General features: G+C 39.8%; 1 protein-coding gene across 2 annotated transcripts in view; it reads right to left on the bottom strand.

Annotated features, from left to right (window-relative positions):
• The window catches only part of MTAP (methylthioadenosine phosphorylase), a 48,166-nt gene that overhangs the window by 8,022 nt on the left and 21,511 nt on the right, over positions 1-18,633 (bottom strand). For both annotated transcript variants that reach the window (XM_019430670.2, XM_019430669.2), the window contains exons 5-6: positions 6,081-6,183; positions 1,277-1,516 (exon numbers count right to left, since the gene is read on the bottom strand). In XM_019430670.2, coding sequence (XP_019286215.1) covers positions 1,277-1,516; positions 6,081-6,183 — 343 coding nt within the window. The remainder of the gene's footprint in view (positions 1-1,276; positions 1,517-6,080; positions 6,184-18,633) is intronic.

Genomic DNA, 18,633 nt, shown 5'->3' with positions numbered 1-18,633 from the left:
ATTGTGGTTATTTTGTTATTTTATTTAAAAAAATAAAAGAGACTCCTTTTCGAAAAATATTTACTCAAAATAATGAGGGCAGGGGAGAGAGAAGCGGGTAGGGGTATATTTATATGACCCAAGACTGGCCATAGCTGGTAACTGGAAAGGTGGGTGATGGGTAACCGGGGGTTCATTATACTAGACTCTCTACTTTTGTAGCTGTTTGAAGTTTTTCACAATGAGAATATTTATTTTGGAAGCCTGACTGAAGTGGTCCAGTGTCTTCAGATACCAGTTGGACCTTGCCGTCTTTCCTGCCCAGAACTCCTTACTAACCTCCCCGCTGAAATCCTTATATAGCCTACATGGCGCTGCCTGCCTCCCTCCCTCCTCTCCACTCCACCCACGCATGCCTGCCTTTCCCACCGCACATACACCAGAAAGGCTTCCCAGACTTCAAATGCTTGGTTGAGTCAACTGGATATATACTTCTCACCATACTATTTCTTTATAAGCCTGAGCTTTCTTACATTGGTCTGCTTAACCTCTGTACTTCCTCCCTAAGCCCCCAAAAAACTCAGAATGTTAGACCCTTACAGGCTTGACTGTCTGCTGTCATATTCCTGCACCAAGCATCATCCATCCAGTCATGGCAGGTTAAACAGATATGAACACAGAGTCCTCTTACCAGGAAGAGGTAATAGGTCTTTCCCTTTGAAAACAAACAACCTGTAGCGCAGGATAAGGAAATTACAACCAAAACACACTTTCATCTTTAAAATAAGGCCCAAGTCTCAGGGTGCCTGGGTGGCTCAGTTGGGTAAGCGTCTGACTTCTGCTCAGGTCATGATCTCATGGTTCGTGGGTTTGAGCTCTGGGTCGGGCTCTGTGCTGACTGTTCAGAGCCTAGAGCCTGCTCCGGATTCTGTGTCTCTCTTTCTGCCCCTCCCCTGCTTGTATTCTCTCTCTCAAAAATAAACATTAAAAAAATAAAAAATAAGGCACAAGTCTCAAAATGAATTCCCACTGCACCTACATGTCTACAATGTACTGTTTACTGTTGATCCTTGGAAAGAAGTGTCTTGTTCTTCTCTCTGGAGACCTATTTTGTATCTTCCAATGAGAACTATATAGAAAATATTTGACCATATATAAAAAGCTGACTTTAAGACCTGGTAGAAAGGTGCTTTCTGGAACTAATACAGTAGAAACAAATGGTTAAGGCACCCTCTCAATGGCTCTCGTGGCACCCGGAAACCCAGGTCGTATATATTCAGAAGGAAATTCCACCTACCGCTTCCTCATGCTCCTTCCAGCAATCATAATCTGTCGCCATGGCGATACTTGCATAGCAAATTCCAGCCTCCTTAGCAAGAACCACCTCGGGAACCGTGGTCATGTTGATAACATCCGCCCCCCAGGTGCGGAACATGAAGCTTTCTGCCCGGGAGCTAAAGCGAGGTCCCTCAATTGTGACCATTGTCCCTTTTGAGTGGCACCGGAGCCCTAACTTTTTAGCAGTCTCTATGAGGACCTAGAAAACACAGAGTCACATACAAATGTAAGTAACAGTTTAATATTGGTTTTTTTCCCCCCAATGTTGAACAAGTTAATTACTTAAGTATTTTTCTATAAATGGCTAGTACCTGGAGGCCCTCAAACAGAGCCTGGGAGATCACGGAAATGTGTTTCCTGGATCCTCACCTTCCTTACATAATCCTGTTCCCCCAGCGCCTTGCACATATGGCTTACAGCAACAAAAGCAAACAGTGAGCTTTTTCTATACACTAGGCATTTGTTTTTATACTTTAATTTCATTTATTAACAGCTTGAAGAGACTAAGCTGGGTTGTGAATATGGATTTGAGTCTGAGCTCTTCACCCCAGAGGCTGAGCTAAGGTTCTGATTCTAGTCACATCTCAAAGACATGCTAGGAACAGTTTCCAAGCTCCTGAAAGGTCTTTCATACACAATCTAAAGACCATTGTAAAAGCTTTTCTTGGCTAGAAGATGATTTCTTCATAATCTCTTTTGCCTGTTGCCTCTTCCACAAACATACAGAAACAGAATGAGGCTGTGCAGGTTTTTTCTCTCTAGGGATAAATTTATCATGGCATCTCTTTCAATGGTAAGGCTATGCATGGATTTTAAAAACATTATTTATTTATTTTTAACGTTTATTTATTTTTGAGACAGAGAGAGATAGAGCATGAACGGGGGAGGGTCAGAGAGAGGGAGACACAGAATCGGAAACAGGCTCCAGGCTCTGAGCTGTCAGCACAGAGCCCCACGCGGGGCTCAAACCCACGGACCGTGAGATCATGACCTGAGCCGAAGTCGACCGCTTAACTGACTGAGCCACCCAGGCGCCCCTAAAAACATTATTTAAAAGCCTGATCAGTTTTTCCAGTATCTAATTAATAATGCACATCTAACCTTTAGGTTATTAATTTCTAGCCTGTGCTTCAACATTCCTTTTTAATTAAAAACAAAAATGAAGTCCTAAAAAAAAAATTAAGTCTTTTAAACTTAACTGTTAACCTACTTAAGCACTGCCAGAAATTCACTTAATCTTTGTATGTTGTTTTCTCATCTGTAAAATGGTAATAAGATTGTATTATAGAAGTGTTGTGCAGGTTAAAGGAGCTAAGGAGTATACATTACAGAACTGTGTTGGGCATATTGTAAACACTGTGTAAAAAGCCAAACCGGTCTTCTAACAATTGTTAATTTTGGCACCTTCTACACACGTTTGCCAAATAATTGACAAAGGTTCCTGGGGTGCTTTAAATATAAAATGGAGAGACTCAATGTCAATAAAGTCTCCAATTTAGGCCAAAGTATGTCTAGCCTGCATGTGTCGGAACCACATAAGCAAATTAACCTATTTCTTAAATAATTTTGGCAAGAGCCTTGGCAACTCCAAATTTAGAAGCGTGACAAGTCATAGGACAGTGAACAGTTGATGTTATATCATGTTTATTTATCCCAGATTATGTTGAAAATAAGAGTATGCTTAATAAAAACTTTTCCCTAGAGTACAGGTTATAAATTCAAAGGCCTAAATCACTCCTCTTTCCCCTACCTACCCCCGCCACCTCCAAATTAAGAATATACCCAGCCTAGGGGTGCCTGGGTGGCTCTGTTGGTTGAGCATCCAACTTCGGCTCAGGTCATGATCTCCCAGTTCGTGAATTCAAGCCCTGCGTCAGGCTCTGTGCTGACAGCTCAGAGACTGGAGGCTGCTTCAGATTCTGTTTTTCTCTCTCTCTCTCTGTCCCTCCCCCGCTGGTGCTCTGTGTCTCTCTCAAAAATGAATGAACATTTAAAAAATTGTTTTTAAAAGATATAGCCAGCCCAGTCCTGTCTTCATTAAATGTCTTTTAAAATCCTGAATAACTAAGCTGTATGTCTGGCCAAACTTGAGCACCTCTAGAGATGAGTGAAGGAATAGCACAACCACTTGGTACACTGGATTATGGCGTGTTAAGTTCTCACATCACTCTGGGAGGTGGGTGCATGATGGTGAGGAGGAAGAAGAGAAGGCTTCTTTGGGTGTGGACCAGCTACAGTGACAGACCCTGGGGTCTCGTCACTTTGCACCCCCCACAAGAACAGAGAACTTCAACACTATGTACCAGAGATACAAACCACAGGCTGACTGAGAGATCTCTGGGTCTGAGGTCAAGATGCTTTCATTTACATGTTTTGAGCAATCATGATGGAATTCCTGAACCTACCACCATCCTTCAAATATTATCAGCAATATTAGATCACCAAGCTAAATATATTTTATGTGTTAGAACTTGCAAAGACTGTGTCTTCAGATTACCTCCTAAAACGACATGAAGTGAAAATATTTTGGGGGTACAAGTGACATGGGACAAAAGATAAACACTACAAAAGGATATTATTCTGTGACGAGTATTTTTTCCACCCATGTCCTAGTGAACCAATTCACCTCCCCAAGGGAAATCACCAGTTTTTTGGGTCAGTTTTCCAAAAAGACTCTATTTGCATGTAAATATTTTCATATTTACCTCTTTATATATAACACAAGTGGTAGAGCAGTACAACCATTGTTCACACCTTGTTTGCCACTTGACAATTCTTCCTCATCAGTACATGAAAAGTCATGTGAATGTTCAAAGTTAAAGTAATAATTACCAAGGGGCAGCACCATCTACTCTTTACATTTCTGGACAATATTTACAAATCTCTCAGAGTATGTAGGAATAAAGTTATATTCCAAAGGTTTATTTTTCTTTTTTCTTTTTTCTTTTTTTTAGTTAGAGAACACACACAAGAGGAGGAGGGGGTTGGGAATGGGGAGAGGGAGAGAGTGGGACAGAGGGAGAGAGAGAATATCCCAAGCAGGCTCAACATTCAGTGTGGAGCCTAACGTGGGGGCTCCATCCCACAACTCTGGGATCATGACCTGAGTTGAAATGAAGAATTGGACGCTCATCTGCCTGAACCACCTAGGCACCCCTTTCCCATTTTCTTAAACTGCCTTTCCTAGCACTCTAAATGTTGGGGGGGTCCCTTGACTTGGCTAGACCAATAACTGCTGAGTTAATGTGGTCTCAAGGGAGGCCAAACTCTGTTACTGGAAACTATCACCAAGCCACCACATTTGCATGAGTTCTGAAGACATCATTAGTATTTCCCTTACCCTACACCTCTACTCCTAGTACTGTAAATCAGTGTTTTCTCTGTGGGACAAGATCTCAAGCGTATCTCTCCCTAGTCTATTTCTTCCCAAGCTGCCCCCATTTGGAAATGGATGAGAATTTTATATACATCTAATTAACCCTGGAAAACAAATTCATTATGTGGACAGATCTGTGTTTCAGAGGGAAGACTAGCACCAACATTTTGATATATTCTGCTGCTAACTACCCAGAAACATATACATCCAAATACAAAAATACAAACTTAACCTTCCATTTTTTTAAAACAAATAAAAAATTACTTTCACAGAAATCAGAGGGAACCAACAAGCCAGTGGTATATCTGAAATGGCTTCCCTGCCCCCCGATCCCCCGCAACTCCTGGTTTCAGATTCTAGAATTTTGAGATCACAGTGAGGTTAAGATGCCCTTGCTGTTAACCACACGGAACCTATTTTTACACAATTATGCAGGGTTGAACATAAAAGTTCTTTTACTTTCCGTATGTAGGTGTTGAAATTATCTGAATGAGTGGCATGGTTAGGTACTTCCACTGGCATTTGTAGGGCTATCCCCGTAGTTCTGAGATTTTACTACAATCCTGGAAAGGAGGCTGGACAGTAATAGCCAAACTCATCTTAAAAGTCAATGATGCCATTCTGAAAATTTACAGATTATCACTAATAACTTAATTCATAAAAGCAGTTACCACTCATTGGATGTCTTATAACAGGTATACTTCAAAGCACTTTATGAGTAATAACCTATCTATCCCTCACACATTTCTATCAGGTACATGTTATCATTATCTTCATTTTCCAAGTGGGGAAACTGAGGCTCAGAGGCATTAAGAAGTTGTCCAACAAAACACAACTAAGCAGAAGAGCAGAGGTTTGATCCCAGAACCAAGGTAATCTTGTTCTAGACTATACATCCTTGACTAATACGCTGTCCTACACTAAATTATTTAAAAGGTATTCTGGGCCACCAGGGTGGCTCAGTCAGTTAAGTATCCGACTCATGGTTTCAGCTCAGGTCATGATCTCATGGTTCATGGGGTCATGCCCTGAGTCGGGCTCCATGCGGACAGCTCAGGGCCTGCTTGGGATTCTCTCTCTCCCTCTTTCTGCTTCTTCCCTGCTTGTGTGCACATGCACCCTCTCTCTCAAAATAAATAAACTTAAAAAAAGGTTTTCTGACAGCAAAATCAAGTCCTATAAAAAGTAGCTTACAACTTTGAGTGATTCAGCTTATAAATGACTGAGAGGCATTACTGACACAGAGAAACTCTTCGTGAAACCTTGCCCAAGAAGCAAGCTTGAGAGGTGGAAGAGGGACCATGTGCTTAGCCAATTAGTCTAACTCTAGATGCCACCCCAAGCCCTTACAACTTATTTTAGCGCACCTTCTAGAAAGACTACAAACCTCTCTCGTTTTGGGGCAGAACGGCTCAGCCATGGGAATATGGCATACTCCTCTGGCACAGGAGTGACTTCCATCATAGAAGGTCTGAGGCCTTATGGTGGTCCTATAAAATAAAGTGAAAAAAAATCTTTTTTAAAAGCCATCACTCCATCCTCTGGCGGCTGGTGAATCAACTTTATCTAGGTCAGCATCTTGGTGCCTGCTCCAGAATCAATAGCTCTGGATATGGTGAAGGCAACTATTGGAAAAGCCACTCTGGAATGGTATTTGGCTTTTTTGGCTCTGGGTTGGTGGCAAAATGCTTCCCACCAGGTCTGGTGACTATGACAGGACAACCAAAGTGGACTGTAGGTACAGCTCAACTTTGGGCTCAGGAGGCTGGGTAAACCACTTAAGAAGTCACTATAAAATCCCCAATCATTATAGATGTAGAGGACTGTACAGTGAACCCCATATATATCCATCACCTGGATTCAACAATTCAAATGTTGTCAAGCTTGCCTCATCTGTTAGCTTTTCCATGATTGCAGATCTCAGACTTTGTCATTTTACCCCTCATTAGATGGACCAAAATATGTGTACTTTTCACTGCAATGTCATTATCACATCTGATTAAAATTAATTCCTCAGCACCAACTAATACACAGACCACATGCAAATTTCCTTGATGCCCTCAAAAATGTCCCTTTTTTTTTTTAATTTTTTTTTTCCAACGTTTTTTATTTATTTTTGGGACAGAGAGAGACAGAGCATGAACGGGGGAGGGGCAGAGAGAGAGGGAGACACAGAATCGGAAACAGGCTCCAGGCTCCAAGCCATCAGCCCAGAGCCCGACGCGGGGCTCGAACTCACGGACCGCGAGATCGTGACCCGGCCGAAGTCGGACGCCTAACCGAGTACGCCACCCAGGCCCTTTTTTTTTTTTTTTAAACAAATGCTTTTTTAGTTTCAAGTTCCAGATGAGGTCCTAAACTTGCATTTGATTGACCTGTCTCTAATGAAAGTAATTTCTGCCCTCTACCCCCAATCTTATTTTTTCATGCCTTTGGCCCACTGAAAAAGCAGCCATTTGTCCTGCTCCACTTTTGGGAATCTCTTTGCCACCCCATTTAGCTTGTTGCTCTACCCATCATAATTAGTTCTGAACTCTCTTAGTTCAACTTTTTGGTAAAACATTTTTGAATCCACAAAGAAGAGGTTAAAATTAACCCAGAGCCAGAGCCAAATCACCCTGCAATTTTCACCCAAAGTTTTCAGAATAAAGCACTTTCTATGTCCTTTATATTGTTCTCAACTTGAACTCATGAGTAATACAGGAAAGAGACTCTTCATCTTTCCTACAGAGGGGAGGGCTGGAGAGGGCCAGACCAAGGGAAAACAGGGGAAGGTAGATCACTTAATGTCTACTTCCGGGGACGGGAGAGAAGGAAACGGCATGGAGAATATACTAGTTCAGTTTATACAGCTGGTGGGTCCGCCTACCAAAATTAATGTTACTTTCATCCTGTCACATACCAAACAGGGACACTAGCTGGCACCAAAGCCACCTGGCTCAGTAAGGAGGCCTCCGTGCTTTGCAGGGATGAAAACCTAGCCTGTACTCCTCCCAACCTTTTGTCATGTGTCTCAGGGGAAGGCTAAGTTAACTCCAAAGCAATTCCAGATGGGGTTGAAGAACAGGTCAAATGACTGTTCCAGCCCATATAAGCAGAGGCTTTTCTCTTTTTGTAAAACTAACCAATAAAATGGTGCCACGTACTCCAGCTCTGGCTTGGTATCTGCCTTCCATGAGTCAAGTATTAGCAATATCCCCATTTACAACCATGATCGAGTACAAAAACAGGGCCACAAAAACCTCTAGCAGCTATACCCCAATGTCCACGCAATAGAACCCACACCGTATCTCTGTCCCCCTCTCCTCTATTTCTACCCCTTCTTTGCCTAATCACTCCTCTCTGTTCTGAACTTCTATCTTAAGACAAAACATGTATTAGTTATGCTTTATGTTATGTCATATACATGTGATATTATTAACTATAGTTTTCATTTCCTCTGTCAAGTGGAAGATTTTACATTTTTCACTTTAAATAAAGCTCTTTAACCACTAGCTATATGGCTTAGAGCAAACTGCCGTATCTTTTTGATTTTCCATTTCCAATCATAAAATGTAGTTTATCCACCCATTTATACAGGTATTATGAGGATTAAGTCAATCAAGATGTCCAGACAAATGCCAGCAGCTCGGAAGTGAGGTCTGGGCTGGAGATGGAACAGAGAGCCAGCACCAAGGAAAAGCTGTGGTTGAGGCTGGAGCCTCAGAGCACTCAAGCCTGCAGGGGCAAGTGAAGGGGACAGCCCTGAGGAGGCAATGAAGACTTTAATACTAATATTTCCAATGGTTTCAGGGCTAGGCTGTCGAGATCCAGCAAAGAAAGGAGCAAATGAGAAATACCTTGCTTCACACACCTGCCCACCTATCCGTGGTGTTTCATATAACTTAAGTGTCAGTACATTCAATGAAACATTTAATGACCTAAACTTCAATTGCTATAAATAGCAATACTCCTGTCCAGCATAAAATAAGGCATGATTAATGCTGAAGGAAATGCTGACCAAGGGCAATGGGGGTTTACAATCATAGGGGACAAGAGTGGAGTACATTTTCTTTGATAAGTACAGTAAAGTATATAAATGTATTTTCTTTATGATTTTCTTTTTTTTAAATGTTTTTATTTATTTATTTTTGACAGAGAGAGAGAGAGAGAGAGAGAGAGAGAGAGAGAGAGAGAGAGAGAATGTGCACGCGCGCGACAGAGAATCCTAAGCAGGCTCCACGCTATAAGCACATGGGGCTTACGCTTGTAAACTGTGAGATCATGACCTGAGCCACAATCAAGAGTCAGATCCTCAACAGACTAAGCCACCCAGGCGCCCCTTCCTTAGAATTTTCTTAATGACACCTTCTTTTCTGTAGCTTACTTTATGGTAAGACTATAGTACATAATACATATACCAGATAAAATTCACGTTAAATGACTGTTATCAAAGGCTTCTGGTCAACAGTAGACTATTAGTAGTTAAGTTTTGGGGAGGTTAAAAATTATACATGGGCTTTCAACTCAACAGGAGTCAGCACTCCTAGCCCCCATGTTGTTTAAGGGTCAACTGTAATTTGTTACAGCATCAACAGGACACTAATACATATGCTTACATGGTTTAAGATACAGTCAACTGAGTTCTGGTTTCTGCAAGTAATAAAGAAATGACGCTGAAGGCTGTCCCAACTCTTGCTACAGTTAGCAAACCTTCCCAGCTAGGCAAGAGGATTATCATTTCACTTCCCCACTAGCTTAGGACCCCACCTGGCAGAAAGACTCTTGAAGTGACTGATCTGGCTGGCTTTACCGCTTACTCAAGAACTCTATGCCTCTAGGAAAGTCAATCTGATGTCTATGCACCTCAGTTTTTATCTGTTTTCTCATATTCAGAATGAGAAGTAAGTAATACAACCTGCCTTCCAAGGTTGATGTGAAGACTGAATGAGACACATGAAGCAAGTGCTCAGCACTAGCAACTACTGTTCAGGGAAAATCTACTTCTGTACTTGCCACGTGCCAACCTCAGAGCCTGACGTGTGTGTGGACCTCAAGGCAAAGGTGCACAAAAAACTGTGTGAGGCTATCAAACCCGAATACATGCTAAGAGACGTTATGTGTACATACAAACAAAAAACTGCCCATGGTAGAGTGAAGGAGGCAAAATTGTGTTGTGTACTGGCAAGAAAAATGACTTCAAGACTGCCAAGGCACTTTCACACACAGAATAGGGAAAAGCCTAGAAAAAGATGGACTGGTAGGTTGTTTCTGAATCAAGACTCTTAAATCAGCCGTAGGACAGTCATTTGTTAATAATTTTCTTTTGAAGAAACGCTGAGTTGCAAACAACTTGTCCTACAGCAGAAGCAAACCTAACTGCACATCTCTGAGGAGGCACATGTCCCCAACAGGCCTCAGCATGCAGGAACATGAGTCAATGAATATACTGGCAAAGCAGGGCCAACGACTACTCATAAGGAGCATGGCTTTGGGGAAATGATTCCACCCACATAACTTAAAAGATATCCAAACAATAATGTGCATGGGAAGAGACAAACTCAGTTTCTGAGAAACCAAATTCAAACAAAAAAACCTCCCAGTCCCTCTTTTCATTACAGCCTGGGCTCTGAGGGAAAGTGGAGGTGTTCTATGTAGGTCTGTCACAGCCACCTTGACGCCCAGAAGCTGTGCTAGCAATTTATCCTACAGGGATGTTCACACAAATACAAAGACAACTGGACACACCAATGTTAACTGAACCAGTTAATACAAACAGGAAACTGAAAACAAATTTCTCACTTAGAAGGCAACTTAAATAAATCACATACCCAACAATGGAAGAGCGTATAGCTGTTAGGAAGAAAGTGATGGTATCTGACTACACGTATGGAAAGCTAAGAGAGAGATGGTGAAAAGGGAAAACCGCATGTTGTGAACTAGAATAGAATAAAAAGAAAAACTGTTCTTTTTCTAGAATTCCTACAGTCATACAAACGTATTTTCTTTGTGTTAAAGAATATATAAATGTATATAATATGGACTCACAAAATGCTTGATTTAGTTAATAATATCTCTTTTTTTTAGTTAATGGTACATCTCGACGATTTTTCTAGATCAGGACATAAAAATCTATTTGTTTAAAGTGCTAAATAGAAAGCCACAGATAGGCCAGTATATTTATTATACAAAAAATGGGTAATTAAAAAGGGTACAACCAGTATCTCTGCATGAGCTACCTTGTACACAGTTCTCAAAAAAACAAGAAAAGGAACTGTTTCGGTCAAAGGCCACGCACTTTTGAAGTTTAATAGATCTTACCAAACTGCTTTTCAAAGGGCTATAGCAAGGCATACACCCACTGGAAACATAGGAGGGTGTCACTTTCTACCATATGCTCTCCTCCACCATTTTCATTTTATTCCATTACAAACATGCATTACTCTTTAAATGCTTTAAAACACAAGACTGTTGGATAGCATTTTAGTTTTAGCACATATTACAACACCAGAGACAATTTAAATTAAAAATCTGAAAAGTATACAAACAGGTGAAGATGGCAAAAAAAAAAAAAAAAAAGGGCCAAGTCACCAACTGATTAAATCAGAAGGGTTATTTATATCCTAGGAAACATGCATAATTTTAAGATCAACAGGATTAAGAATGAACCTTCTAAATTTCTAGGAGTATATATGTGTGTAGGTGTACACACACATATTTGTGAACAGCACTGTCATGAGCATGTTTATAAGTGAAGGATCAAATCCTAGAAGACTTGGGTCAAGGGTTCTTATCTGGAAAAGAAAGGTAGGGCACACGGGGAAAGCAAGATAGTATTTAAAACTGCAGTGGGTAGGGGCGCCTGGGTGGCTCAGTTGGTTGAGCGCCGACTTCGGCTCAGGTCACGATCTCGCGGTCCGTGAGTTCGAGCCCCGCATCGGGCCCCTGTGCTGACAGCTCGGAGCCCGGAGCCTGTTTCAGATTCTGTGTCTCCCTCTCTCTGACCCTCCCCCATTCATGCTCTGTCTCTCTCTGTCTCAAAAATGAATAAAAAAACGTTAAAAAAAAAATAAAACTGCAGTGGGTAGAAGTAGAGGAAATTCTGATGTGAATGGCAACAAATTATGCCACGACGGAGTCTGCTCTATTAATCAAAAGAAACTGAAACCTTCTAAATTTGGACAAAGGTCATTAAGATCCCACCATTGCTCTGATCTAATGAGTGCTTATGGTGCTACAGAAAAGGAGAAAACCCAATGATGTTTATATCCCAATGAGGAGGCAATACTGCTCAATAAATAGCTAACAGTTTCCCTTCTTATTCTGGACTTTTCATGAGGTCTTGCTAAACAGAGGATGCAGAGCAGTAGCCCAAGAACAAAATCTCGACTCCGACACAGGTGGTGAGTAACAATCTCTTTGGGTCTCAGTTTTCTCATCTGTATGAGATGCTTTCCAGTGCTGTGATAATTAGCAATACTAGGAACATGTTACGACTATAAAAGCAGCTTTGTTTTGCTGTAAAGTATCATGGACACCACTCTAGGTCAACGTATGTAGCTTTACAAGATCCTGTTTGCAACTTCACGACATTCCACAGGATGGCTGTCAACCACTGCTTTAGGCTGCTCACTCAGGAAACAATATACATATATCCTGGTATGTGTCTAGAAAAATTTGGTGCTTTTATTCTTAGGACTGCAAACTGCAAAAGGGAAAGGCTGGTTGGAAAGACATGCATACTTTAAACCTTAATAAGAAGTCAGACTGCCTTTTAAGAAGAGTTCTAACAATCTCTACCAGCAATAACTATGTGAGTTAATTATCCAGGACCTAACAGCACCTAACATGTGGGAGGAGCTTAATATTTTATTTCACTTCAGAATTACACAGAAATAACAACTTCATGTTTATAATCATTTATAAACATTAATAACTCACTGGGGAATCGCTTCTCGGCCTTTTGGCTAAGATCAAGTGTAATAACTCACTGGGGAGAGGGAAATGGGCAGGGATACTAAGCACAAAGGCAATGGAAGAAACTACCACAAAGGTGACCAGATATATATCAAAGATCATTGGCATCGATGACAAAAGGAACTAGGAAAAAATTACATCAAATTACAGGAAGAGCTGAGGTCTTCTACAAGAGCTTTTTTTTTTTAAATTTTATTTATTTTTTTTAAATTTACATCCAAGTTAGTTAGCATATAGTGCAATAATGATATCAGGAGTAGATTCCAGTGATTCATCCCCTATGTATAACACCCAGTGCTCATCACAAGTGTCATCCTTAATGCCCCTTGCCCATTTAGCCCATTCCCTGACCCACAGCCCCTCTGGCAACCTTCAGTTTGTTCTCTGTATATAACAGTCTCTTTGTCCCTCTCCCTATTTTTACATTATTTTTGCTTCCCTTCCCTTATGTTCATCTGTTCTGTATCTTAAATTCCACATATGAGCAGAATCATATATTTGTCTTTCTATGACTTCACTTAGCATAATACCCTCTAGTTCGATCCGTGTAACTGCAAACGGCAAGATTTCATTCTTTTTGACTGCCGAGTAATACTCCATTGTACATATATACCACTTCTTCTTTATCCATTCATCTGTCAAAGGACATTTGGGCTCTTTGCATACTTTGGCTATTGTCAAAAGTGCTGCTATAAACTTTGGGGGCACATGTGGCCCCTTCAAAATAGCACAACTGTATCCTTTGGATAAATACCTAGTAGTGTAATGCTGGGTCATAGGGTAGTTCTATCTTTAATTTTTTTTAAATTTTTTTTAACATTTGAGAGACAGAGAGCATGAGCATGGGAGGGGCAGCGAGAGGAGGAGACAGAATCTGAAGGAGGTTCTGGGCTCTGAGCTGTCAGCACAGAGCCTGACGCGGGGCTAGAACTAACAGACAGCGAGATCATGACCTGAGCCGAAGTCAGACACTTAACCGACTGAGCCACCCAGGTGCCCCTATCTTTAATTTTTTGAGGAACATCCTTACTCTTTTCCAGAGAGGCTGTACCAGTTTGCATTCCCACCAGCAGTACAAAAGGGTTCCTCTTTCTCCAGGTCCTCGCCAACATGTGTTGTTGCCTGGGTTGTTAATATTAGCCATTCTGACTGGTGTGAGGTGGTATCTCATTGTAGTTTTAATTTGTATTTCCTTGATGATGAGTGATGTTGAGCATTTTTTCATGTGTCTCTTAGCCATCTGGATATCTTCTTTGGAAAAGTGTCTATTCATGTCTTTTGCCCATTTCTTCACTGGATTATTTCTTGGGTTTTGAGTTGGGATCAATTCTTTGGAGATTTTGGATACTAACCCTTTATCTGATATGTCATTTGTAAATATCTTCTCCCATTCCCTTGGTTGCCTTTTAGTTTTGCTGATTGTTTCCTTCCCTGTGCAGAAGCTTTTTATCTTGATGAGGTCCCAATAGTTCATTTTTGCTTTTGTTCCCCTTGCCTCCAGAGACGTGTTAAGTAAGAAGTTGCTGCAGCCAAGGTCAGAGGTTTTTGCCTGGTTTCTTCAAGGATTTTGATGGCTTCCTGTCTTACGTTTAGGTCTTTCATCCATTTTGAGTTAATTTTTGTGTATGGTGTAAGAAAGTGGTCCAGGTTCATTTTTCTACATGTCACTGTCCAGTTTTCCCAGCACCACTTGCTGAAGAGACTGTCTACATTCCACTGAATATTATTTCTGCTTTGTCAAAGATTAGGTAGCCATACACATCTGTGGGTCCACTTCTGCGTTCTCTGTTCTATTGATCTGAGTGTCTGTTTTTGTGCCAGTACCATACTGTCTTGATGATTACAGCTTTGTAATACATCTTGAAGTGCGGGATTGTGATGCCTCCAGCTTTGGTTTTCAGGATTGCTTTGGCTATTCAGGGACTTTTCTGGTTCCATACAAATTTTAAGATTGTTCTAGCTCTGTGAAGAATGCTAGTGTTATTTTGATAGCAATTGTGTTAAATATGTAGATTGCTTTGGATAGTATTGATATTTTAACACTATTTGTTCTTCCAATCCATAAGCATGGAATATTTTTCCATTTTTTTGTGTCTTCAATTTCTTTCATAAGCTTGCTATAGTTTTCAGTGTATAGATTTTTTACCTCCTTGGTTAGGTTTATTTCTAGGTATTTTATGGGTTTTGGTGCAATTGTAAATGGGATTGATTCCTTAATTTCTTTTTGTTGCTTCATTATTGATGTATAGAAATGAAACCAATTTCTGTGCATTGATTTTATATCCTGCGACTGCTGAATTCATGGATCAGTTCTAGCAGTTTTTGGTGGAATCTTTTGGGTTTTCCATATAGAGTATTATGTTGTCTGCAAAGAGTGAAAGTTTGACTTCCTCCTTGCTGTATCAGATGCCTTTTATTCTTTTGTGTTGTCTGATTGTTGAGGCTAGGACTTCCAAATACTATGTTGAATAACAGTGGTGAGAGTGGACATATCTGTCCTTCCCTGACTTTAGGGGGAAAGTGCTCAGTTTTTCCCCATTGAGAATGATATTAGTGGTGGGTCTTTCATATATGGCTTTTAAGATCTTGAGGTATGATCCCTTTATCCCTACCTTCCTGAGGTTTTTTTTATCAAGAAAGAATGCTACACTTTGTCAAATGCTATCTCTGCATCTATTGAGAGGATTATATTGTTCTTGTCCTTTTATTGATAGGATATATCACATTGCTTGTTTTGCAGATATTGAAACAGCCCTGCATCTCAGGTATAAATCCCACTTGCTCATGATGAATAATTTTTTTAATGTATTGTTGGATCTGGTTGGCTAGTATCTTGTTGAGGATTTTTGCATCCATGTTCATCAGGGAAATTAGTCTGTAGTTCTACTTTTTAGTGGAATCTTTGTTTGGTTTTGGAATCAAGGTAATGATGGCTTCATAGAATGAGTTTGGAAGTTTTCCTTCCATTTCTATTTTGTGGAACAACTTCAAAAAAATAGGTGTTAACTCTTCTTTAAATGTTTGGGAGAATTCCCCTGGAAAGACGTGGACTCTTGTTTTTGGAAAACTTTTGATTACTAATTTGATTTCTTTACTGGTTACGGGTCTGTTCAAATTTTCTATTTCTTCTTGTTTCAGTTTTGGTAGCTTATGTTTCTAGGAATTTGTTCATTTCTTTCACATTGCCCAATTTCTTGATGTATAATTGCTCATAATATTCTCTTATTGTTTGTATTTCTGCGGTGTTGGTTGTGATATCTCCTCTTTCATTCTTGATTTCATTTATTTGGGTCCTTTTTTCTTTTTGATCAAAGTGGCTAGGGGGTTATCAATTTTTTTAATTCTCTCAAAGAACCAGCTCCTGGTTTCACTGACCTGTTCTACGGTTTCTTTTGGTTTTGTTAGCATTGATTTCTGTTCTAATCTTTATTATTTCCCATCTTCTGCTGGTTTGGGGTTTTATTAGCTGTTCTTTTTCCAGCTCTTCAAGGTTTAAGGTTAACTTGTGTATCTGACACCCTTCTTCCTTCTTTAGGAAGGCCTGGATTGCTTCCTGGATATACTTCCCTCTTATGACTGCCTTTGCTGCATCCCACAGGTTTTGAGTTGTGGTGTTATCATTTTCATTGGCTTCCATGTACTTTTTAATTTCCTTTTGAACTTCTTGGTTAGCCCATTCATTCTTTACTAGGATGTTCTTTAGTCTCCAAGTATTTGTTGTCTTCCAGATTTTTTCTTGTGGCTGATTTCAAGTTTCATAGTGTTGTGATCTAAAATATGCATGGTATGATCTCAGTCTTTTTGTACTTGTTGAGGGCTGATTTGTGTTCTAATATGTGATATATTCTGGAGAATACTCGAGAAGAATGTATATTCTGCTGCTTCAGGATGCAATGTTCTGAATAATATCTGCTAAGTACATCTGGTCCAGTGTGTCATTCAAAGCTGTTGCTTCCTTGCTGATTTTCTGTTTAGGTGATCTGTCCGTTGCTGTAAGTAGGGTATTGAAGTCCCCTACTATTATGGTATTATTATCAATGAGTTTCTGTATGTTTCTGATTAACTGATTTATAAATTTGGGGGCTCCAACATTTGGAGCACAAATGTTTATAATGGTTAGATCTTCTTGGTGGATAGACTCCTTAATCATGATAAAATGCCCTTCTTTATCTTGTTAGTCTTCATTTTAAAATCTAGATTGTCTGATATAAGTATGGCTACTATGGCTTTCTTTCGGCAACCATTAGCATGATAGATGATTCTCCATCCCCTTACTTTCAATCTGCAGGTGTCTTTAGGTCTAAAATGGGTTGCTTATAAACAACATATAGATGGATTTTCTTTTCTTATCCATTCTGTTACCCTATGTCTTTTGATTGGAGCATTCAGTCCATTGATATTTAGAGTGAGTACTGAAAGATATGAATTTATTGCCATTATGTTGCCTGTAGAGTTGGGAGTTTCTGGTGGTGATCTCAGGTCATTTCTAGTCTTTGTTGCTTTTTTGTTTTGTTTTGTTTCATCTTTTCTCCCCTCAGAGAGTTCCCCCCTAAAATTTCTTACAGGGCCGGTTTAGTGGTAACAAACTCCTTTAGTTTTTGTTTGGGAATTTTTTTTATCTCTCCTTCTATTTTGAATGACAGCCTTGATGGATAAAGAATTCTTGGCTACATATTTTTCTGATTCAGCACAATAAATATATCCTGCCACTCCTTTATGGCCTGCCAAGTTCTGTAGATAGGTCTGTTACAAATCTGATCTGTCTTTCCTTGTAGGTTAAGGACTCTTTTTCCCTTGCTGCTTTCATGATTCCTTCCTTGTCTGTGTATTTTGTGAATTTGACTATGATATGCCTTGTTGATGATTGGGTTTTGTTGAATCTAAAGGGGGTTCTCTGTGCTTCCTGGATTTGGATGTCTATGTCTTTCCCCAGGTTAGTAAAGTTTTCTGCTATGATTTGCTCACATAAGCCTTCTACCCCTTTTTCTCTCTCTTCATCTTCTAGTACCCCTATGATTTGGATGTTACTCCTTTTTAATGAGTCACTGAGTTCTCTAATTCTTATATCATGCTCTTTTGCCTTAGTTTCCCTCTTTTGTTCTGCTTCATTATTCTACATAAATTTGTCTTCTATATCGCTGATACGCTGTTCTGCTTCTTTCATCCTTGCCCTTGTGACATCAATTCGAGATTGCATCTCAGTTATAGCATTTCTAATTTTGTCCTGACTAGATGTTACTTCTTTTGTCTCTGCAGAAAGGGATTCTATGCTTTTTTCAACCCTAGCTAGCATTCTTATTATTATGATTCTAAATTCTGGTTCAGACATCTTGCTTGTATCTGTGCTGATTAAGTCCCTGACTGTCATTTCTTCCTGGTCTTTCTTTTGGGGTGAATTTTGTCATTTTGGAGGAAGAAAAAGAATTAATAAAATAAAAATTGAAAAATTAAAAACACCACAAAATCAAATAAAGAACTGAAGATCCTAGGTGTGTTTTGGTCTAGTTGTTGAAAGAAGCTGGACAGAATAGAGAAAAAAGGGAGGAAAAGAAAAAAAAGGAAAAAAGGAAAACGTTTGAAAATTTAAAAACATAAATACAATAAAAAAGAATAAAATGGAATGACGAAGTAAAATAGAAGTAAAAAATTTACAAAAAAGTAAAAGTATAGTAGAAAAAATTAAAGAAAAATGTTTATTAATATGGAAAATAAAAATAAATTTTTCTCTTTATGTATTCAAGAATAAGAGAAGAAAAAAATTCAATAGACGGACCAACAGAATGAAATATGATTGGAATTATGTCCAGTTTCTCTTGGAAGTCAAACTATGAAGCACTTTATGGTCTTAAACTAAGCAGGCAGAGACGTGTGGTGTTCCTCTAGAGCACAGTTGGCACAGTTGGATGGGGTTTGGTATAATGGCTCTGTTCTCCACTAGATGGTGCTGAGTTTACCAGGGTGGATCATTTGTGGTGCATGCACAG

The sequence above is a fragment of the Panthera pardus genome, unplaced genomic scaffold (genome assembly GCF_024362965.1).
Source record: "Panthera pardus isolate Hobbes unplaced genomic scaffold, ASM2436296v1 HiC_scaffold_20, whole genome shotgun sequence".
Lineage (NCBI taxonomy): Eukaryota > Metazoa > Chordata > Mammalia > Carnivora > Felidae > Panthera > Panthera pardus.
The sequence above is the reverse complement of the archived record's forward strand: the minus strand, read 5'-3'. Positions and strand labels throughout refer to the sequence as shown.